This window comes from Daucus carota, chromosome 1 (assembly GCF_001625215.2).
Source record: "Daucus carota subsp. sativus chromosome 1, DH1 v3.0, whole genome shotgun sequence".
Classification (NCBI taxonomy): Eukaryota; Viridiplantae; Streptophyta; class Magnoliopsida; order Apiales; family Apiaceae; genus Daucus; species Daucus carota.
This window is the reverse complement of record NC_030381.2, coordinates 7316109-7340133: the sequence shown is the minus strand read 5'-3', so window position 1 is coordinate 7340133 and position 24025 is coordinate 7316109. Positions and strand designations below refer to the sequence as shown.

General features: G+C 33.9%; 2 protein-coding genes and 1 long non-coding RNA gene across 4 annotated transcripts; all 3 read left to right on the top strand.

The window, feature by feature from the left end:
• Positions 1-6261: 6261 nt before the first annotated feature.
• LOC108217325 (uncharacterized) lies at positions 6262-10137 on the top strand. 2 transcript variants are annotated; one of them, XM_064087894.1, is made up of 11 exons: positions 6262-6948; positions 7170-7886; positions 7979-8119; positions 8267-8341; positions 8485-8558; positions 8680-8791; positions 8897-8983; positions 9077-9241; positions 9325-9512; positions 9683-9883; positions 9971-10137. In XM_064087894.1, the coding sequence occupies exons 6-10, from the start codon at positions 8681-8683 to the stop codon at positions 9738-9740; spliced, it is 609 nt and encodes a 202-aa protein (XP_063943964.1). In that variant the 5' UTR covers positions 6262-6948; positions 7170-7886; positions 7979-8119; positions 8267-8341; positions 8485-8558; position 8680; the 3' UTR covers positions 9741-9883; positions 9971-10137. The 2 variants fall into 2 exon arrangements, with proteins under 2 accessions (XP_063943964.1, XP_063943962.1); XM_064087892.1 differs by having other exon boundaries at positions 8680-8983.
• A 682-nt stretch (positions 10138-10819) lies between these two features.
• On the top strand, positions 10820-12274 carry LOC135151049 (uncharacterized). The gene is made up of 3 exons (XR_010289497.1): positions 10820-10942; positions 11080-11286; positions 12060-12274. It is a non-coding gene; the product is annotated as an uncharacterized LOC135151049 (long non-coding RNA).
• An 8828-nt stretch (positions 12275-21102) lies between these two features.
• LOC108208078 (uncharacterized) lies at positions 21103-22402 on the top strand. The gene has a single exon (XM_017378562.2). It carries the CDS (start codon positions 21229-21231, stop codon positions 22162-22164), a length of 936 nt encoding a protein of 311 aa, XP_017234051.1. The 5' UTR covers positions 21103-21228; the 3' UTR covers positions 22165-22402.
• Positions 22403-24025: the final 1623 nt, after the last annotated feature.

The following is a 24025-nucleotide window of genomic DNA, read 5'->3' as shown; positions in this document are numbered from 1 at the left end:
ATTCATTAATCCTTAATCAGCACATTTATTAATTAATTCCGATTCCGATTCCTAATTTTTATTGTCATAGTATGTACAAAAATTTCATAAATTATTGTTAGTAATATTTTTACAAATAAAATTAAATTTCAAACATTTAATTTAGAAGAATACTGAAAAATAATTACTAACGATGTCATTTTTTCACATAAAACACATGCTAAAAGTCAAAACGATAAATTTCTATAATTATAAAAACACCTTATAAATTAATTAACCTCGATATCGATCCTCTCCACTAATATTCATAAATCCTTATTACTAGTTTCTTACCCGTGCAAAGCACGTTCTGTTTTAAATCATTTTTTTTGATATATGATCATCTTTTTTAAATTGAAATTATTTGTATTATAAAAATAATTTAAATTGAATATTTATTTATATTTTAAGTCATATTATATTAATATCTATATGTACTCATATCCTCACTATGATATTTATTAAAATATATATACAAAAGATATACACTATTTAAAATTTTATTATATAATTAAATTATCACCCGCCTAAAATTATTGAAAATTTGATATAAGAAATGACATTCAAATTTGTTATAATTAAATGTGATTAGTCTCTTTGAATTAAATTACTCATTATTGTTGTATTAGATATATAATAGAATTTGACAAGATTCGGTTAAAATCGATGGCTAATTGGACAAAAATTGGATTAATTGTTTGGAAATCTGACCGAATATTAGAATTTACAAAATTTGTGGGGGATAATTTAAAATTTTAAAAATCATTATATATTTATTATTTTTACATATATAAAATAAAATTAATTCTGAATAAATCCCATTAATCATTTTAATTAATTGTCGATTTTCTGATTCCCGCTTTTTATAACACTGAATATATATTTATTATTATTAAAACATAAATATAAATATATTATACATATATGTATTGGAGTTTTAAATATGAAGTAATTTAATGTATATTAATAATTAGACATTAATGTCTAATAAATACGTTGGTGTTAAAAGTCAATAATGACCTTTATATATATAAAAAAGGAAATTCCATTTAGTATCATTGTATTTTTGGCTTTTCCATTTGAAACCACATCACTTCTTGGACTTTCGTGTGGCACCACTGAACTATTGACTTCATACTTAACATAGCATTATATTAAACAAACGTTAGTTACACAGTTAAATTCAGAAGAAAAAAAAACCAGGATAAAAGAAAAGTTACAAGAAGAGGTGAATGAAATTAGGATATTTCTGTTATCCCTTCAAACCCTAGCTTGTCTCCGCCACTACGATCTGACGCCGCCACCTTCGATTTACACCCACACGGACTCTAATTACAACATACACACAGATATGAACATACACCTATTTATACCCACATCATCCCTCTTTATTACCCCTGTAATTCCATAACTCCATTCTTTCAGCACACCATTGTCTAACGCGCTTTTCAGCCACCAAAATCAACTCCCAAAACAATCGACCACCACCAAGCACACTCCCTCGGACCTTTCTCTCGCCATATCCGACCACCAAATCCAGATACAGCATCACTACCCTTGCCGTTCATCTCCCACCTATCCCCGGCGCCAATTGTTCAAGACAAGACCTCAACCTTCCAGACTTTAACTTAACACGTCGCCACCAACCCTAATTCTTTTTTCCTCTTTTTTCCTCTGTTTACTCATTTTAATCTTGTTTTGTTTTTGTTTATATGTTTAAATATGTAATACGTTTTATTTTAATCTTTTCTATTTTCTTATTTAACTAAAATATTTTTTTTAACGGCTTACTAACGTTTTGTCTAACGGAAATGCATATACCGTACAAAGTCAATAGTTCAGTGTTGCCACACGGAAGTTCAAAAAGTCATGTGGTATTAAATGGAAAAGCCAAAAGTACAATGGTACTAAATGGAATTTCTCATAAAAAAATATGTATTTTGAGCAAAAAGTAGTATAGTCATTTTGAATTAAATTACTCAAGTTTGCTCTATTAGATATATAAAGCTTCTTAACCCGTGCAAAGCACGGGTTGCTTTAAATTATATTTTTAAATGTATGTTATATCTTTTTGTTCATTTTTTTTAAATTGAGATTATTTTGTATTAAAAAAATAATTTAAATTTTATATTTATTTATATTTTAAGTCAGATTATCTTGATATCTAAATGTACACATATCCTCACATATTTTTAAAATATAAATATAAAAAATAGACACAATTTAAATTTTTATTATATAATTAAATTGTCACTCACCTAAACTTATTGAGAATTTAATATAAAAAATAAGATTTATACCGAATCGGAGTCTTTATCGTATAGTTATATATTATATTTATAATTGTTCTATTATATATGTGTGTATATATATGGGTTGCACTCTAGAAAGAACACTTTAAAAAAAGAACAACACAGAACATATCTGAGCCATTAATCTAAATGAACACGTGTACGTAGGAGATAAAATTGACATTAATGAAAAAGAAAAACAGTTGAGAATTACCGTACCGTTGAGATGTATCTTTACTACCGTTGTTTCTCTCTCTAAACTCTCGCTCGACTCTCTCCGCTCAGCGTCTCTCTCAGCACCTCTCATCGCCTCTCTCTCACCGCCTCATCACCGCCTCTGCGCCGCCTCGCTCCGCTCCATTTTTCTGAGCTCACCGCCTCTCTCCGCTTCATTTTTCTCTCTCAGCACCTCTCTCCGCTTCATTTTTCTCTATACAAAATGCATCGACATATAGGTATGATTCTATGTTTGATTGTATGGATTTTGTACATATATTCGATTTTATATGTGATTCCACAGTTTTTAATGTATATTTTTCGATCTGTGATATAATCTGTGATTCTATAGTTTTTAATGTATATATAATCTGTGCTATGTATGATTTTATAGATTTTAATGCTCCCGTCTGATTCTATGTTCTATTTTGCTGATTTTGTATATTTGTGTCATGTAATTAATGATTCTATGCTTGGTTGAATGTTTGATTTTATGCGATTTTATTTTGTTGATTTTGATTCTATAGAGTTTATGTTTTGATTCTATATATTTTGGTTTCGATTTATTGTAAATGAAGTTTGAATCAGTTTTGTTGATTGAAATGCTTTGTTTTGTTGATTCAATGTATAAGATTATATTATAACAAGAGAATATATGTTATTAAGTGCTAAAATATATAGTAAGAAATGTACAGTACATAAATTCTGGGAATATCTTTAGATATGCAATTGATTGTGTCCTCTATGGATTTGGGGTCTATGATTTGCACACATAGCGAGTGGAAATATAGTAAAGTCCTCTGGGGCTAGTGATGTTGCACTAATCCCCTGTGCAAGAGGTCGAGGGTGTGTGTGTGGGTGTTCAACAGGTCAAAAAAAGTGTTAAACCAGAATAGCTATCCAATTTAGTGAACAGACTTTTCCATAGAGGTGATTACCTAACTATAGAAGTCCATCATTTATACAGTAGAGATTTAGAATGCAGAGAACTTAAAGGCCAGAATCAGGAGAACATAAGCTGAAGTAAAACCTATTACCTTTTTCAAGGCCAACTACACCTAGCTAGCTGAACATAAGCTGAAGTAAAACCTGAACATAAGCTGAGTTAGATAGCTGTTTACAACACTTAAACTTATCAGGGAAGATTAACAAATAGCTGGACATGGGGCCTAGTGATCTCAGTTTCATTTCCCACTCAAAAGTTGTTCCAACCGAGTATCTATGTGATTTCAAAGTATATGCGTCCAAATAGAATTATACGGTGTTCTGGATTAATTGTGAATATATGTTTGATTCTATGTTTATAAATTAGGTTCTGTTTATGATTCTACAGTTTCATATGAGTTATGTATCTTAATTATGATTCTATTTAAAATGAATTTTGAATTAATTTGATTCTATTAATGATTCCATTAGCTTCTTTTTTTCCTTATTAATGATAAATTTTGTTTTTAATTAGGTACACAATCTAAAATAAAATTAAAATCAAGCAGCAGAAGTCAAAGAAGCAGTAAAAGAAATATTGTACGACGCACTGAGCAATTAACCACATTTCAATTTGATCGATATGCCAGGTTTCGAATAGTGTTCAAATTTAAAGTGTAAATTTAGTATTTCTTACTCCGATAATTAACTGTGCCACAACTTTTTTTGTAGTGAGGTGTGGGATAAAATTGCTGTTTCGTGCGGTTTTAATTGCTCCGTTGTGGACTCAATCTGGTATAGTATTTTTTGTGAAGGAGATAAATATAAAGAAAAAGTTGTTCGTTGGATGCTGAAAAATGACAGATTGGAACACAGATACATCTTTGTTCCAATTTGTAAATCGTAAGTTAAAAAAATTATATATGTGTTTTTTTTTTGCTTTATTTTTATTTTTTGAATATTTGAATTCCTAAACTAATTTAAAATGTACATTGATCAGGAACCACTGGACTTTGTTAATCCTCTGCAATTTGGGAGAGGATTTCAATTCAGAATCCAAGAGTCCATGTATGTTGTTGTTGGACTCTCTGCGAATAAGAGAGGAAAACATGGAACCAGAAGTTAGAAGGTTTGTTAATTGTTAATTTATACTAGTAGTAATAAATTTTTTGTATGTGTATGGTGGTATATATTGTTCTGTTTATGATTCTACATTATTAGTTATGTATTTTAATTATGTTGTCTAGGCTGCATTTGTTGTACCTTTGGTTTGGACTGAGTATGAGCATTCTGATCATTTTTACTGGTTATAAGGCTTATTGCTCTGAATTTTGTTTTCATAATGGAGTGTGTTCCTAATATGGATAACTCAAATAGGTGGTTAATTGTATGATTTTATGTTAGTACACGTTAGGGTATGTGTGTTTGTGTTGTGCAATTAATATTCAGTCTAGTTTTATACTTTTATTAAAATAATGTTGCTTTGAGGGGTGAAATTGGGATCTAATACTTTGTTACTTGTGGAACTGTGAGACAGTTGGTTAAAGAAGATAAGTTGAGATGATTGTTGCTATATATGATTTTATAGATTTTAATGCTCCCGTCTGATTCTATGTTCTATTTTGCTGAATTTGTATATTTGTGTCAAGTAATTAATGATTCTATGCTTGATTGAATGTTTGGTACATTTGTTAGATTGTTTTACCACTGCCTTTGGATAGACTAGCAGCATTGTATGATAATATACATGTTTCTAGAGTCAATTGTTTAGAAGGGTACACTAAAAAGGATTATAAAATACTAAGAAATTATGTGTTTATTTTGCTCTGGTTAACCTGCCACCCTTTATGTTACAACCATGTGGTTGTAAATATTACTTGCAACCTAAAGGTGATAGAGCTATTAATCTGAGATATGTATGACTTGCAACCTAGGTAGAATGGTTATATGCTTGGAAAGCTGCGGCACTAAAAATAACCCAGGCACGGGCAAGATGCCTAATATTCACTACATTCTAGTAGTTAAGGGTCGAGATGCTACACTAACAAGGGCATTCAAAATTCTTAGTGATTGCGTAGAACTAGAGCCATCCTTTATATTTTTCTAGTGTTTGCTTGCAAGAGTTTTATATAATTTTCCTGCAAGTAAAATGATAATAAATCTATTCTGCAGAAGGCAGATGACCGATGAATCTTGCATAAGCTGTACAACTGTAACAGGAGATAAGAAGCATAGTAGATTAAAATTATTAATTCCCCCATTCCCTCAAATTATTAAAATTATTTTCTTAATTTTTGTTTGCTCTGTTGCGATATAAAACTTTTCTTTTGACTGCAACAACAAACTGTACAGTTCCACATCTAATTAATATGTATTTATTGTGCTTTTATGATGTACCAGATTCGTCTCTGCAATGTATAAAAAATGGAAGCCAGAATTGAATGATGATGATATAGCAAATATTCCATTCAAATGTCCTAAAGTTCCACAACAGAAGGATGGAACTCAATGTGGCTATTATGTTCTGTACTATATGTATCGTTTCTTGATGGATAGTCCAATATGGTTTAATATCCATAAGGATTATCCCGGATTTGTAAGTGATCACTTTCATTCTCTATGTTGCTTCAACTTATTACAACTTATTATAACTTATTATAAGATGTCGAGGGCATAACAGATGGCACTTAACATCTTATACTAGATAATTTGAATTAACAATAAAGAAACCTTTTAAACAAAACCAAAATAAACACATAAATAGATAATTTGAATTTTGAGAACTCACTTATTTTGATTTTGACAGCTAAGCAAGTATTGGTTCAAGGAAGATGAATATAAGTTATTCTATGAGAATAACTTCAACATTTTCAAAGCCTTTGGATCAGAAGATAAGAATGATTCTGCAGTTCAAATCCAGGTTGAAGATAAGGACGATTATGTAGTTCAAATACAGGTTGAAGATAAGGAAGATTCTGCAGTTCAAATACAGGATGAAGATAAGGAAGATTCTGCAGTTCAAATCCATGTTGAAGATAAAGTTGAGTTGGAAGCACATGATGAAGTCATTAAACTTCATACCGCTGCTTCATCATCAAAAAAGAGAAAAGAGCTTGAAAAACCAGACGGACAACAACAATCTCCTATTCAGCAACAGACAGTAGCAAGAGTTGAAAAACTTGAAATTCCATGTGATTCTGTTATGGAGCGAGTTCGTCCACGTAAATCTGCAAGACGTACCAAACATAATATGGAAGAAGATGACGGACAAGAACAATCTCCTATTCAGCAACTGACAGTAGCAAGAGTTGAAAAACTTGAAAGTCCATGTGATTCTGTTATGGAGCGAGTTCGTCCACGTAAATCTGCAAGACGTACCAAACATAAAATGGAAGAAGATGATCGAAGGAGTATGACAAGAGGCCAAAAGAGGAAAATTGAATCGCAGACAAACAAAAGACGAGTCCAATGCAAAAAAAATCAAGTGAACAGAAATAAGGTCAGCAACTTCACTATTTCTTTAAAAGAATGTGCAAGTGCATATGTCCTAATTATTAATATTATTTCTATATGGTCTGAGAATGTGAAAATAGAAAATATATTAAGATGCATGTTAATTTTTCCTATATGGATATTGTTCCTCTTATGCTAAAATATTACACCCTCTGCTGCCAAGTCAACTTGACTGATTTAACACTCTTGTATAAATATATTTTGCAGCCTAAAAAGAAAGAAAAGAGAAAGCTTCCTGATGAAAGTGATAACTCGTTGGAGGATGAAACAGATGGAGAAGATGAACATGGAAATTTAATTCCAAAGAAGATAAAAATAAGAGCTCGTGCAAGCACATTCTCCAAAGTTATAAGCCAACTTTCAAAAGCTCAAAAGGAATGGATTCAAAATGCGGGGTTTGGTGATTTACTACTATTCTGTATGAATAAAATTCCAAAAAAAAAATTGGCAGTAAATGTTCTTTGGTATTACGACCCTTATGAAAATGTGCTACATCTCAAGGGAACCCAAGTAATTAGAAAAAAGGAGGACGATGTACATGATGTTCTAGGGTTTCCAAAAGGCAACAGGGATGTTGTTTTTGCTGCTGATAAAGAAAAGTTGGATGCGTGGAGATCACAATTTCCAGAGAAAATAGCTCCACATAAAGTGACAGAGAAGATGGTGTTCTCTGCTATGAAAAAAACCAGGGATGCTGATATACAATTCAAACAAAACTTCATGGTTTTGTTGTCTAATCTTTTTTTTAGGTCCCACACTGGTTCTTATGTGAATCAAGAAATTTTAGAGTTTGTTGGATCGTTTGATGATGCCGTGAAATTTAATTGGTAAAAGTTGGTTGTGAAAGGGTTGAGAGACGCGTCAACAGCTTGGCTACAAGATCCAATAGAACAGTATTACACAGGATCATTGGTGTTCTTGATTGTAAGTCTTCTAAACCTTTGTCTCTATATTTTAATTCCGTTCTGTTTTTAGTAAAATCATTTACATGCGTGAATAATTTTCCAATGTTTCAGTATTTCTATCTTTAGAAAGTAGAAAATGATCTCATAAAAGCTGAGAAGACAAGACCTTCATTTATAGGATGGAAAAATTCTATAATATTGCAAAGAGAAGCCACTGAAGATGTGGATAATTCTTTTGGACAAGGAATTATTGTAAGTGTTAACCAGATTTGTACTTGGTTTTCTTACTTCGGTATTAATGCTTCCTTACTTCTGTTTGTTCTTGTGTTTTTACTTTGAAACACGTATAAATGTCAGATTATAGTTATATAAGTATGAATTATATAATCTCTTTTACAGAAGGCGGATTGTGAGGAATTAGACGATTCTCAGGAAGATGATGGTACTAAAAATATTGGGGAGCAAGAAACTGAGGTGAGAAAATGAAAATATTATGCAAATAGAGACCCTGGAAAACGGTCAAACCTGTTTTCATCTTCATACCTGTTTTCATACCTGTTTTAATCTTCATACCTGTTTTCATCATTAATCCATTAATTATGATAACACTTTTCTAGCAAGTTGAAGATTTGAAGGGTCAGTGCAAAGACAAAGTAGAAGCAGATAGAAACAAAACATCTACGTCCAACAGGTAATTTTATTTGTTCATCACCCTTTCAAAATTGAAACAAGTTAAAACTTTCATGAATCAATGTTATATCAATTTGTATATATTTGTGCGTGTAAATAAATTTTTTGTTGATTTTTTGTAGTATGCCTGCTTCCCTTCTGCCATCTGGTGGTTTTTCAATTGAAATTGGAGGTGATATAAGGACGACATTAGGAAAAAATTCAATTCCAGACCAACAAGCATTGGTTCCTCCGGTAATATCATTCCTTTTCCTTATTTATTTATTTCTCGTGTGTATCATAGCTTTAAATTCGGTGCATCTATTGATGATACTAACAATTTGTTGTCTGTTGTTTAAGGATGTTATAGTCTCACCAAAAACTACAACTACAACTGCAGGAGTTGAACACGTTCTTAATCGGGATGATAAAAAGACCAGTGAAATGGTATTTGTCATTTGTTTTCACTGATAATAATATAAATGTTTGTGTGTTATTTTTTTTGTAATTATGTTTACTTAGTGGTACTTTGCATTATAGAGCTTGGTAACAAGTCAGCACTTTCATACCCCAATGGAAACAATTAAAGGAGTTGATGATTTATTTCAAATGGTTAGCACTAACAAAACAGTAGACATAGCAATCATGTCTGTTGCTAGAGACATAAGTGCTGATTACGTTAATGAAGATTTTATAAAGGAAGATGTAAGTAGTCATACATTTATAGTTGGATTCTAACCCTTTCACATTATTCTCTTCTTACAATCGTTTATTGTTCAATCTTGTAGGAAACAATGCAACTGATCAAAGAAGAACTTAAACAAATGGAAACTTTGCAAACATCCTGCCGTAACAATTTAAAAATTGCACGGGCATTATTCCCTTCCAATTCAGAATTGGAGAAACTTGAAGAGCAATTTGAGAGGTTGCATCAATTTTCTGGCATCAAAAAAGCACCAGCAATAGTGGATAAAAGGTTTAATTAGTTTCTGTTTTTTTTCTTTTTTATTCACTTTATTTGCCCAATTAGATAACAAAAATATAGAATGAACTAGTAGGCTTATTTTGTGTTTTAGACAGTTGTAGCTCTCAATTAGCCTTGTACTGCTCATGTCTAGTAATATGCTAATCTCTCAATTCTGACAGTTGTGAACGCAATGATTTGGAAAATGCAAAAGCTAACATAAATCAAATGAATGTTTGACAAAGGCCAAGGAGGGAAATGAAAATAGGTGAATTTCAGAAATCACCGTTTCGTCAGCGAACCATTGACATTGACAAGTTAAAGTTGTCAAAAGTGGAGGAAGACACTTGGTGTTGGCTTAATGCAAACAATTATTTGCCACTGTAAGTTGAATTTATGATTTATAATAATAGTGTTAATTTTGTCTACAAAATAGGATTATAATATATATATTTTTTCTTGCATTGCAGTCAACAAATTTTCTTTTGGAATGGACATTATATATGTTTGAAGCAACAATTTCAATCGTTGCGTGATGGCTGTCAAATATATACTGCTGTTGTGGATACTTTCACCTGTATCTTGAATGATGATGAGAGGTTCAGATCACTTGATTCTCCGAGGAGATTTTTTTGCAATACATACACAATGGTATTAAAAAGAATTTAAAATTAGTAATAATCTCTATTGTCCTGATTTTTTTATATTTAATGTTTTATCTTAAATTCTATTACAATTCCATACAATAGAGTTGAAAAAATAAAAGGACCTTATGATTTTACATATTATCATGCATCTGTTACCTAGTAGGATGCTATATTGGAATTTGCAATCCTAAGTAAACCTCAAGAACAGAGTACTCATATTCCTAGTTAATAGATCAACTGCTACATGAGTCCATCATCTAATAAAACTGTTGTTGCTTGTGCATTTATCTCTTTTGGCTAAGTAATGTTTTTATCAGTAATGGAAATAATTATTTATCTCCATTGTCCTTTTTTTTCTTTTTGCTTATATTCTTTAAATTTATTGTCAACAACTTAATACAATGACCAGAACAAACGAAATCAACCCTACTCATGATGAAAAAGATCCCGATTGCTTAAGTTCGAGTGAAATGAAGTACAAGAGGTTTTGTTCAAATTTTAATGAAGTACTTGCTCAATTTTCTGTGAGCATCAGCAATGTTGATCTGGTATTTCATGATTCATTAAATTTCTTGTGTTACTATGTGTTTATTTTATCACTATGCTTTAATTTTTTTATTTCTTTGCCTATATTTAAGATGTCAAAATGAAATGCAGGTCTTCTTCCCCATCCATTATATCAACCATTTCTATGTGGTGTGCTTCAATTTAAAAAACCCTGCAATTGAGATTTTGGACAACAATTGTTTAGGAGATTCAATTACAAGCATTTATGATGGTTACCCGCAAAACTTGGTATGGCATATTCTTGATATTCTTTATTTATTATGCAATATATTTTGTATCATGTATATCCTTATTAATTCATGTATTAGATTTTGATTCGAATACACAAAAATCATTCTAATTGGTTTTGTAAACCCTCTTTGCAGAAAGAGAATTTTGTAAAATACATGATGAATGTTAGTGAGGTGAAAGCTAGAAATTTGTTGAATGTTGAAATCACACGACTTCAGATGAAATGGCGCACGACAAACAATTCTATTGATTGTGGAATCTTTGCAATGCGCCACATGGAGACCTATAAAGGGAATGGAGTCCGTAGCTGGGATTCAAAATTCGCTCCTGAAACTCAAAAGGTAAACATGGATACTTTTTCATATGTTCCAAATTTAAGTCATTCTCCAACTACTCTATCATTTTAAATACAATATACAGTGTTGTACTACAGAAAAGAAGAAGCTATTCTGAGTAATTTCATTGGTTAGACATTAGATATTATTTTGGAAGTTACTTACCTTCAGTTTTAGTGCATGAAATGATTTTTAGCAGCTTACACTTGGTAAGACTATGAACATGTTAGGTTGGAAAATCATGAGTTGCATCAACATTGTACACATGATATAGGTCTGTTCTGCCATAACATTTAGTCACACTGCCTCAATTAAAATAGAGACATGTAGTTTAAGTTGAACTTGTATACTTTCCTAACATAAAATAAAATATTATGAAAACAGGAAACAAGAATCTCTTAAAAGTTATGTGGCGTAGTTATGTGGCGTAGTTATCTGGTTCTTATCTTTACTATTGTTGGGATTTCACATTTTCACAACTATGTAACTGCTAAAAATGCCTTTAGGTAGCATTTCAATATTTATCTGCTAAAAATGCCTTTAGGTAGTATATACTCTAGAACAAGCAGATGTTTAATCTTATTTGAACAATATAAAACACAGTACCAAAGCATTGAGCTTGATTACATGCTGTTGACAAGCACTTTAGCAACAAATTAGTTTATGTTTAGTCCACCTACTCTAAGCTTTTGCTTGCTACATCTACCTCATTTAAAGGACCATAAACATATTATTTGTTATATTTTGGGACTAATATATTTTCAATCTACTTTTTTCAGCAAATTCAAGCGAGACAGATACACAAGGCCAGACAACTCTATGCTCACAAAATCATTTCATCAACTGCTAACTCCTTGCGAAATCAGATGCAGCTAGACATTAATTGCACTTTAGCAAGAAATTAACAAGTAAATATTAGTGATAAATTTGTATAGAGCTGGTGGAGGACTGGAGGTCATAACAGAAGTGATACAACTTTGTTCCTTTGGAGTAAATTCTGTAAATGATTCTACTTATGGTATTCTTATGGTAAATGATATTTTTGGAATAAATTCTGTAAATGATTCTACTTATGGTAATTACATATAATATTTCTTAATATGATATTCTTGTTTGGATTTTTAATAGCTTAATAGTTATGGTGATCAAATTTTTGTATGTTCCTATTAATGATTTTTTCAGAAGAAATTGTAGAAATATAATTTATGGATTCTTTTACTGATTCCACTATGATTTGCTTGGGAGAATGATAAAAATGACTCTATTTTGAAATTTTTTGGGGGATTCTATTACTGATTCTAATAAAATACACAACAAACAACTACAAAAATATAACTTATTATTTATAAAGATGCAGTGAATTTGAATAAAAAAGAACAAAACAAATTGTATATTAAATTGTTAACCGTCGGCCAATTTAACATACAGTAGGAATTATTTTTTCTAAAACCCAAACCTAAACCCTAAATGTTAACGCTTTTAAGTTAACTTATTCCGCCTACGTCTCGGCTGCCTACGTCTCGGCTTCAGGGCCTTCGGCCCTTCAGCCTCGCCTTAATTAGGGTTTAGGCTCGAGGGAGTAGGGCCTACCGGCCCTAGACCCTCAATCCTAAACCCTAACCGTCGGCCAATTTAACATACAGTAGGAATTATTTTTTCTAAAACCCATACCTAAACCCTAAATGTTAACGCTTTTAAGTTAACTTATTCCGCCTACGTCTCGGCTTCAGGGCCTTCGGCCCTTCAGCCTCGCCTTAATTAGGGTTTAGGCTCCAGGGAGTAGGGCCTACCGGCCCTACACCCTCAATCCTAAACCCTAACCGTCGGCCAATTTAACATACAGTAGGAATTATTTTTTCTAAAACCCAAACCTAAACCCTAAATGTTAACGCTTTTAAGTTAACTTATTCCGCCTACGTCTCGGCTTCAGGGCCTTCGGCCCTTCAGCCTCGCCTTAATTAGGGTTTAGGCTCAAGGGAGTAGGGCCTACCGGCCCTACACCCTCAATCTTAAATCCTAACCGTCGGCCAATTTAACATACAGTAGGAATTATTTTTTCTAAAACCCAAACCTAAACCCTAAATGTTAATGCTTTTAAGTTAATTTATTCCGCCTACGTCTCGGCTTCAGGGCCTTCGGCCCTTCAGCCTCGCCTTAATTAGGGTTTAGGATTGAGGGAGTAGGGCCTACCGGCCCTACACCCTCAATCCTAAACCCTAACCGTCGGCCAATTTAACATACAGTAGGAATTATTTTTTCTAAAACCCAAACCTAAACCCTAAATGTTAACGCTTTTAAGTTAATTTATTCCGCCTACGTCTCGGCTACAGGGCCTTCGGCCCTTCAGCCTCGCCTTAACTAGGGTTTAGGCTCGAGGGAGTAGGGCCTACCGGCCCTAGACCCTCAATCCTAAACCCTAACCATCGGCCAATTTAACATACAGTAGGAATTATTATTTCTAAAACCCAAACTTAAACCTTAAATGTTAACGCTTTTAAGTTAACTTATTCCGCCTACGTCTCGGCTTCAGGGCCTTCGGCCCTTCAGCCTCGCCTTAATTAGGGTTTAGGCTCGAGGGAGTAGGGCCTACCGGCCCTACACCCTCAATCCTAAATCCTAACCGTCGGCCAATTTAACATACAGTAGGAATTATTTTTTCTAAAACCCAAACCTAAACCCTAAATGTTAACGCTTTTAAGTTAATTTATTCCGCCTACGTCTCGGCTTCAGGGCCTTCGGCCCTTCAGCCTCGCCTTAATTAGGGTTTAGGATTGAGGGAGTAGGGCCTACCGGCCCTACACCCTCAATCTTAAACCCTAACCGTCGGCCAATTTAACATACAGTAGGAATTATTTTTTCTAAAACCCAAACCTAAACCCTAAATGTTAACGCTTTTAAGTTAATTTATTCTGCCTACGTCTCGGCTTCAGGGCCTTCGGTCCTTCAGCCTCGCCTTAATTAGGGTTTAGGCTCGAGGGAGTAGGGCCTACCGGCCCTAGACCCTCAATCCTAAACCCTAACCGTCGGCCAGTTTAACATACAGTAGGAATTATTTTTTCTAAAACCCAAACTTAAACCCTAAATGTTAACGCTTTTAAGTTAACTTATTCCGCCTACGTCTCGGCTGAAGGGCCGAATCGCCTTAATTATGTAATATATTTAAGTCAAAATTTGATCAATTTCACTATTAAAAATCCCAACAAGAGTATTATTTTGAGAAATATATAAGGATACTAAAGCCCAGCTTAGCACAGTGAATATATGAAAGGAAGACAGAAGATTTAAAGTTTTAGGGAGATTACAAAATTTGTACTCTATGTACTAAATGAATTTAAAGAAGCTAATGGAATCATGAATAGAATCAACTAATTCAAACTTCATTTACAATAGAATCATGATTAAAATACATGTCTAATATGAAATGTAGAATCATAAATAGAATCAAATATATAAAACTACACAGATAGACAAAATTTAGGATCAAACATTAAGTCATACACTTAAAGAATCACAACTACTCTATGTTTATGATCAGACTACTAAACCAGCTACATTGGAACATTGGAACAAGCCCTGAAGTTGGCAAGATCCTATGAGCATTCATTAGGTAGCCAGCTAAAGAAGGTAATTACTCTATGTTTGGATTCTCTAAGCCAACACCTCACAAGGGTAGTACTGAAACAGATTACAACCAGTACTAAAAAAGCTACATTGCTGGCACCATTTAAATCAAGTGAAGTTACAGTAATACCTAAAAGTTTGACTTATAGTCAAAGGGAAGGGAGGAGATAGAAAGAACTTTGCTTCTATTGTGATTAGAACTGCATAATATGAATAGAAATTATCAAAAAGTTTTTTCAATATACAAAATGAAAGTCATAAATGACAATAGCAAAAGTTAATTAAAATCCCTTTCCAGAATATATAGTCTAGTGACGTCTGCTTTCAATTTGAAAACACATAATTTGCATCATATTGATGCTACTGATTCTGAGTTGGTAATTTATCTTGTTTAAGTTGTTGAGCTTTCAACGGACAGGTTCTGGAATCATGGTACCCCAATGAATTACATGTTCTGCAAAGCCTCTTTGGCCTGTCTTTGTCGTCACAACTTTTTTCAGCAGCACCCATAATTCTCTTGCGGCAGCCTTTGTTGTTGCTTTGCAATGGTGGATGAACAGTGACTGAGCTTGAAGGTCTAACACCATACATTTCTTAGAGTATGTCATCCTTTGATGAGCATGGATTCTTTACCTTGTTCTTCATTCTAATGCTCAATGATTCCATCTCTTCTAGTAAAAACTGCATACAATCATTATCATTCCATGCATCTCCGAGACATCGTTGAAATACATTCCAAATCCTTTTTGACGTGTCTCTAGTCTTCCACCCCTCACTACTTCCAACCACATTACCCAAGTTCAAGGTACAAAATCTATCTACTGCATTTTTCATCCATCGATTACACAAGAATTGTTGTGGAATCTCTTCAATCCCCCAAAGGGCAAGACAAAAAAAACAATGGCGGCACAAATATCCAACTCTTGTAAAAAGCTGACAAGAACATGATACATCATTTGTTGAAAATGACAATTGAACCTCAAACAAACTATCCTGAAAAAATTTATCCTTGACAACATACTTGTTGACTCCATCAACTATCATTGGTTGTCCACCCAACTGAATATGAAAACAACTTGCTTTAATTTCTTTTTGAACCTTATGAAATATCGATCTCGTGTAAAGTTGAGCTGCATATTTTTCGATTAACTTTTCTGTTGTAAGGTTCGGGATGGAAGTATCTCTATTGTCTAGACTTTTAGCTTCATGAATCTGTTTATCAATCGCACTTTCGTAGCACATGTAAAACTCTGAAAGTGTGTCCCCTTTTTGCACAAAATGATTAAAGTAAAATTTTGAACTCTCTGACCTTTATGTAGTTCGCAATAACCCTCCCATCGGTTTATCCCTAAAAAAAGCAGGAATCCAAGACTTCCTCATTTCATATATCTCATTCAGCCAAATGTGCTCAGTCAATTGAAACTCCTTCAATATACTAGACCATCCTGCTTCAAATTCAGTAACTGTCAAATGAGAAGACCACACATACTTATTCAACTTCTTCATAAATTCAGACTCTGCACAAAAAAGAACACCAATCTTCATGTAAAAATAAAGAAAATTGTTAGTCAAAATAATAATGTATATGGTGCAGTCTATTTTTAATATCAATAATTAATCGGGTGTTGTTTATAATAAAGTTTTGAATGCTATTTAAGTTCTAAACAGGGAAATGGTACTACTGGTTGCCGAACTTTATTGTCAACTACTCAATCCAGCAACAAATAGCATCTTTGATACTAAAAAGTTGTAACAGATTATAATATTAACGAAAGCAAGCTCAAATCATATGAAAAAGGCAACATAACTCTTTTTCAATTTTCTGTATTAAGATAATTTAAGATAATTTGTACATTAATCGACAACAGATCATAATGGTCTCTTTTATAATTGCTAGATATTTTCAAATATGGTTAAATGGCTCAACTCTTGCAAACTTTTCTCTAAGTCCAACATCAAGCATGAACATAACAATTTTCAATAGGATCTTTCTCAGTAGAAGATGATTTAAACCACTTAAATAATTGTATTCGATTAAATTTATGGAAGAAAATAAAAGAAAATATGATAAAAATGGAGGTCATATAATGATATGGAAATTGTAGGGTAACTATTTGACAAATAAAACATAGATATAATGATTAATTTAGAACAGAAAGTATCAGTTTCTAAGTCCATAAGTTAAGCGAGAACCCTGAGTTAAGCGAGGCATAATGAGATATCTAAGTGCAATTAGTGCGTGTTTAAGAAGAATCAAGAATAGAATCAAAAAAATGTACCTTGGCAGGAAACTTCTGCATAATGTGCCACATACAATAACGATGAATAGAATCTGGAAACTTTTCAGCAATTGCAATTTTCATTGCTGGACATTGGTTTGTTATTATACATTTTGGAGGCCGCTTGAAAACTTTTAGTAACATATCACAGGCCCAAGAAAAATTTGGTGTATCTTCGTGATTAAGCAAACAAGCAGCGAATGTCACACTTTTCCAATGATTATCAACCCCAATAAAGGGTACAAAAACCATACCATACCTATAACAAGCAAACATCATTGTACTATTAATCAAAACATAACTATTATCTCATTATACTTTAATCTCACACATCAGGACTTAAATTGAGATAAGGTAGTGGTTGTAATATTATATCTATCCGGTTCTAGCAATTTCCTGGCTCGTTTGAGACTATTATATGCTACATCTTTGTGAACTGATTAGCCAGAAGTTAATGGTCGAAGGATATTAAGGCCAATTGAGCTATAATGCAGCCAAGATGTTGCTCATAAAGTTCGCATAACAGATGGCACTCGACATCTTATAGTAGATAATTTGAATTAACAATAAAAAAACCTTTTAAACAATACCAAAATAAACACATAAATAGATAATTTGAATTTTGAGAACTCACTTATTTGTACGATATGTAGCATCAAAAGAAACCACTTCTCCAAAAACTTCATAACTTTGACGACCTTCCACATCAGCCCAAAAAATTCGAGTCAAATGCCCATTTGGATCAGTCTCATACTCATAAAAAAAACCACCATTAGTTGTCTCCCTTTTTGTTTTGAACTTCTCAATCAACATATCCGCATCTCTCTTTCCGATATACAATTTAATGTCTCTCATCCAATTTTGAAAATCTTTCGCAGTTGCGCCTACATCTGAATAGGATCCACACAACGACTTGTAAAGACTATGTGCCCTATATGCCCCAATATTTGACTTAGCAGCATCAACAACAAATTTTCTTTGAACAGCATTCATATTGCGATTAACACGTAAGAATTGCTTCGCATAATCAGATGCCATCGAGTGATTATGACCTTCAATGAAACGATCAATAACATACTCCTTCTTCCCATCATACTTTACCACAATTTTTGCAGTGCAATCACATTTCATTGTAGCTGTTTTCCTCCTTTTTCTAACTGTGCTACCTTCACTACTAGATATACGAGACAATTCTGCATTATCATCAGAATTCATACTTGTTGACTGATTTAGATTACCCGATTTTGAACAAACAATATGCCTTTACCATATGCCTTTAGGACTTTATGGAATTGGTTGCCAATCCCTTGAACCACTGGTGTGCTTCAACCCTGAGTGTAGCAGCTAGTAAACGACATTTTGTGAGATCCTCAATTTGGTACACCTCCATTTCGGTATTAAAGAGGCTAATGAATTTCACAGGGTCTCCTTGTTCGTTAAACTTGAGATCCCCAATATTACGATAGGTCCTGGGATGAGGTGATTCACGTACATGTTGAGAAAATAGGAAGTTATATTTAGCCCGACTTGAGCTCTCTTTCCTTCCTTGAGTTTCTCCAAAACTTTTCGTAAGTCACCCATCTGGTAGCTCTCATCTCCCCATCGAATATCACCTCAAAACTCGTGGTTGTTTTGTGGCTAGCAGTTCTTTCATTCCTTCTGACCGAACTTCGATGTGAGCTACTGCCTTGTTTTTCTCTGATAGGCTTATTCTTCTTCCACGGGTTGGTATCCTCTCGGATGGGCGGCTTCTGGACACATAAGAACCTCGAGGCTGAGACTGACTTCTCCTTTATTGGTCTGTTCGATCAAGCATGTGACGAAGATCTTCATAAGTGAGCCTCCTTTCCGTTATATCAAAAACACTAAGACTTTTTTGTGGTGAAGCTTCACATCATGGAGAACCTTCTTCATGCCGTTCGGACTTTTTCCCAGCAAATCGATCATCATCTTCTTAAAAAAATAAAAACTCGAATTTCGTGGAGTCACCTCACATCTTTCTTTTCCAACGTTTCATCTTTTCCGAGGACTTCTCAAGATCGTCAACTCGCTTGACCACCATTAATTACTTTTAAAAGATCCTCATTCGTTACGGGAGTTTTCTCCCCGAACTGGTGATTTTCATCATTTTTTGGATTGCTCGACATTTTTCCTCTTTATTATGATGAGCCCCTCTTCTAGCATCAAAAAAGTATTGATAGAGGAATGTAACAACACCCTCGACTGAATATACTGGAAAACAAGAAGAAAATAACCACCTGAAAGAGGTTCACGATCACCCTTCTGTACAATACAAGATGTGTACAATAAACAATAAGAGCTGCGTCTGTGGGATTCCGGTGAATAGAGTGATGCAACTCTCTGCACAGTCACTCTAAATCAACTAGAGATATGTATCTATCAAGTTTAGGGTGTTCTCGACCTCACAAGAATGATTCGTCCTCTCCTGTAAAGTGGCTACATACCCCTTTATATAGGGAGTCAAACTCAATGTAGTCCTATTTCACCAAACCTCTATGATTTGTCCTTTAAGTCATGTTTTCTCATAATTTTATATCCTCAACAATAGGTCTCTAGTAGATAACTCTCATTTAAACACTAATTTCATAGTATTTGGGGAGCTTCTGGAGTCCTCGTGAAGCTAGGACTGTGAATCTCATAATCCTCGATGTACCCAGCCTCTAGTGTTCAAGTTTGTCATCAATTCCTCGTTATTATCCTCAAATTAGTAGTAAATACATCTTAGAATATATCTAGGAACGTGTTCCTAAAGATTAGAAAGTTTTCTTTGTCTTCTAATAGGACTTTCTTGGCAGCTTCTTTGGCCTACAAGAAGCTATTTGCTACGTACCTCATATGTTCCTACAGAAACTGTGGACCTCTAAACTAACTATGTGAAGCTCCATAAACAAATCTCTACATTCACCTTAGGAGCTATTCAAGTAACATTTTCATAATCGAACCTAAATAGGTTTTCAAGCCACCAAGAACTTCTCTGCAGCTTCACCAGAAGTTATGTACCTCTGGGCTATCCATATAGAGCTCTACCAATGAGCTTCTATAATCGTTCTTGGAGTTTCCTAGATAGTTCCAACATCATAGTTGTCAAACAGGTTCTTTGTCAACCAAAAACCTGCTTTATGAACCCATTTTCTTAATAGAAAATAGCTTCATTGTGAACCCAAAACCTATCACCATTTGGCGAATTGGGCCAATACCTGATTATGGGCTCTAATATTGTTATACTAAAATTTGGATACAACATCCAAAATCAGCGATAATGATGGTGATCGGAGGTTGATTTGTATATATAAATAAACAAATGTACCCGGTATATCCCCATTAACGCACGATCTGGTGAAGGTATAATATGCACGCAGTCTTACTCTCATTCAACAAAATGAAGATGTTTTCAGAATAGACTCCCAGCTTGTATATGTGTGTGTGTGATTAAGTAAAGAATGAGACTATGATGATAGATTGATTTGTATATATGTATTGATTTAGTTCAAAAAAGCCGAATAATTACAGGCTAATACTGGTACAATAACCGATTTCTAGTTTGTAGTATAAGCTTTCGTTTGACATTGTTGTTGCGGGCAATAACAATAGCTTTTGGCTGAAAAACAGGTTAAAAATTGTTTGCTAAATCCGAAAACAATTTTTTCGAACAACATTTTTTAGCTCAAAAACTACTTCGAGGAAAGCAGGTTCCCCATACTTTTGGAAGAAAAAACTGTTTTTCAATTTTTGCCGAAAGCTGTCATATATTTCGTTGTCATATACTTCGCTATATAATCTCACCAAAAATATTAATTTTTTAATATTATAATTCAAAATAAAATAAATATTTATAAAAGAATAAAATAAGACCCTATGAAGTTGCAGATAAATAAAAGGTATTATGACATAAAAATAAGTAGGTAGCATGAATAAAAAAAAGTGAAAAGAAAGAGTTTGGGGAGAAACAAGGTGAGAAGGTGATCGGAGCGCAGATGATAGATAGTGGAATCGAAGCACAGAAAAATCTGTCTATCTGGGAGGATTCATGGCAGAAACCGCCGTCTTGTACCAAACATTCATAACCACGGGACTCATCTCCATGGGCACATACCATCTCATCTCCACCGTCAAAAACTATCTCAAATCCCCCTCTCATTACTCTGCCAAACCCTACCATCCCTTCACTTCTACTTCTTCTTACAAGAAATACATTCAACTCTATCTCTCTCTCGTCTTCCTCTTCTTCTCTTTCCTCCACCAAACCCTAATTTCATCCCACACTGATCTTCTCCTAAAGGGCAACACTCCCGTTCACAAATTCATCTCTCTCCAATACGCCGCCGTTTCTGTTCTCTTCATTCTCCTGTGTCTCGCTATTTTGCTTTCCGAGACGACCCTTTTGCTTCCCTTTTCGAATGATCTCTTTTTCGCGCTTGCTTCCGGGGTCTTTTTCTTCCAGTACTATGTTTCTTCGTCGGCTGCTCAGTTCCAGATCTCTGATTTGCAAGCGCATTGTGATTCGGTGTCCGCCAAAATCTCTGCGGTTTCGTCGTTGCTGTCGTTCCTGCTTGCTTGCTTTCCGAAGCTCTTTGTGGCGGATGTGCTGCTCTGCGGCTCCCTCATTTTACAGGGCTTTTGGGCAATGCAGACGGGGTTGACTCTTTATGTGGATGCCTTTGTGCCTCAAGGTTGTCATAAGTTGCTTGATGTTGTGACCGGTGTTGAGGGGTCCACGAGGTGTGATTTGGATGATTCCAAGTTTAGGGCTGTGGCCATTCTCGATTTGATGTTTCTAGTTCATGTCTTTTTTGTCATGATTATTGTCTTGCTTGTTTATGCTCTTGTTGCTAAGATGCTCGGGGTTAGGAGTAGCCGGTTCGGCTCCTATGAAGCTTTGCCTACTGTCATACCTGCTTCAGCTTCTAGTATTACTGACTCTAATCATATTCAGATGAAAGCGCTGACCGGAACCCAGGCTTGATCACTTTCACTCATCTATATACAATGTTATGCGTTTGAGTTAGACTTTTGTGGTTTTTATTATGGCAGTGATGATTTTAGCTACTCATTGTGAATCCCTTGTGGGGGGTTATGCCTATACACAAAAGTTAACATCTTTATTGTACCACTTAGTGTCTTTGCGTATTTTATGTAGTCTCTTAGTACTGTACTTGGTGGATATACATTTAAAACTTGATTATTAATCTTCTTAATTATAATTGTCCGATCAATAACATTGTATCGTATGCACATTAGTAATTAGTCACAGGGCTGTCATGGTTACCACTAGGAGCCAACATATCACATTAGGATAATGCTTATGATTAATTGGTATCCATTCCTTGAAAACCATCAGTTTGGCCTTTAATAATTTTCTTAGTAATCACTCCCATGTCAATAATTTTGGCAGTGTTAGTGTAAGTGCACAACAGAGACTTGTCAAACCCTTGGTAAGTCGGAAGTTGATACAACTACTGTTTCCCAGAATGTATCGCAGTAAGTTCTGAAACAAATATTTAAGTAGTTCAAATACTGATAGTTATGTGTATGCTCCTCTGCCCTTTTGCAAGTGCAAATCTGCAACCAATATACAGGGCTATATTTTGGACTTTTCTTTACCCAAACATGAAACCCAGGCTCTTCTTAACATAATCAAGCATATCGTGTTGTTCTTACTATATATTGTATTATATATGTATATATGTCATATGCATAATATATTATGGTAGACACTAAACAGAATAATACCTTATGGTTACAGCTAGCTAACAAGTCTTATGAAACATAGTAAAAAGTTCCAGATGCATTACGTTGATATTTTAGATATATGCATATACATATCTATGTTAAATTGTAGGGTTTTTTGTGTTGTTAATTGTGGTATTAATAAGGAAATAAGTTCATTTCCTAAAATCTTACCTGCAACTCCAGATATATGATATATCGATAATCCCTGTATATTTAAATTTTATGCATTTGCAGTAATCGCATTTCACATTCTAGAATGAAGATGTCATGCATGATGAAGATGATATACTCTATAGCCTGTTTAGAGAAACAAGCTTAAAGACTAGATCTAATGAATTGGCTGACTGTCGATTAGTATTATTATCTGTATGTACTATATTATCAAATATCCAATGTGGATTAGTACTAAAGTGTGGATAAAGATAGTATTATTCATGCAAGTTTGGGCTAGCTGGGGAAGATATTAGTTATACATGCAAGTTTGGGCTAGCTGGGGAAGATATTAACAAATAGATAGCAAGCTGATAAGCTCTGTGTTATTATTTGGCCTTCCCCTCTCATCCACTTGTACTCCAACTTGTGGTGATCAAGTTGCCAAATCAACCACTCGAATAATTTTTTTTCTCTGACAGATGCTTATGACATTGTAAATGTAATATACATGTGTGTGTGTTATTTTCTAACAGGAGGGCTTGACAACCTTTTCACAATATACAAATTTGTATTCATAAGCCAGCATTCCATAGAAGCCTCCTTTTTCCATAGACATCTCAGTTACCTTTCCATTTTCTATCTTTCCTCTAAATCTGTCAAAAAAATATCAATCTGACAGTTTAAAATAGTTGGCTTGATCATAACACTTGATTTGAATTTAACATTATTGACTAGTACTTTTTTAATAAAATGGGATCAACTAGTTAACTAATGCTCAGCCCTCCAAGTGATAGTCTTTTAACTCTTAACTAAAATAGCAGATCATAACATAGCCTTTGAGATATATGTTTTTGCCTATACAGGAAAGTGAACACCTCTACTTTACCGTTTGATATCTTTGTGCTGTTATATGCAGTCTCTTAATCTCTACGTGGTGGATG

Coding starts and splice junctions, on each gene's coding strand:
- LOC108217325 (XM_064087892.1), top strand. CDS start 8,681: ATGCCTGCTTCCCTTCTGCCATCTGGTGGTTTTTCAATTGAAATTGGA. Junction 8,984..9,076: donor ATAAAAAGACCAGTGAAATG/GTATTTGTCATT, acceptor TTTGCATTATAG/AGCTTGGTAACAAGTCAGCA. Junction 9,513..9,682: donor CCAGCAATAGTGGATAAAAG/GTTTAATTAGTT, acceptor CAATTCTGACAG/TTGTGAACGCAATGATTTGG.
- LOC108208078 (XM_017378562.2), top strand. CDS start 21,229: ATGGCAGAAACCGCCGTCTTGTACCAAACATTCATAACCACGGGACTC.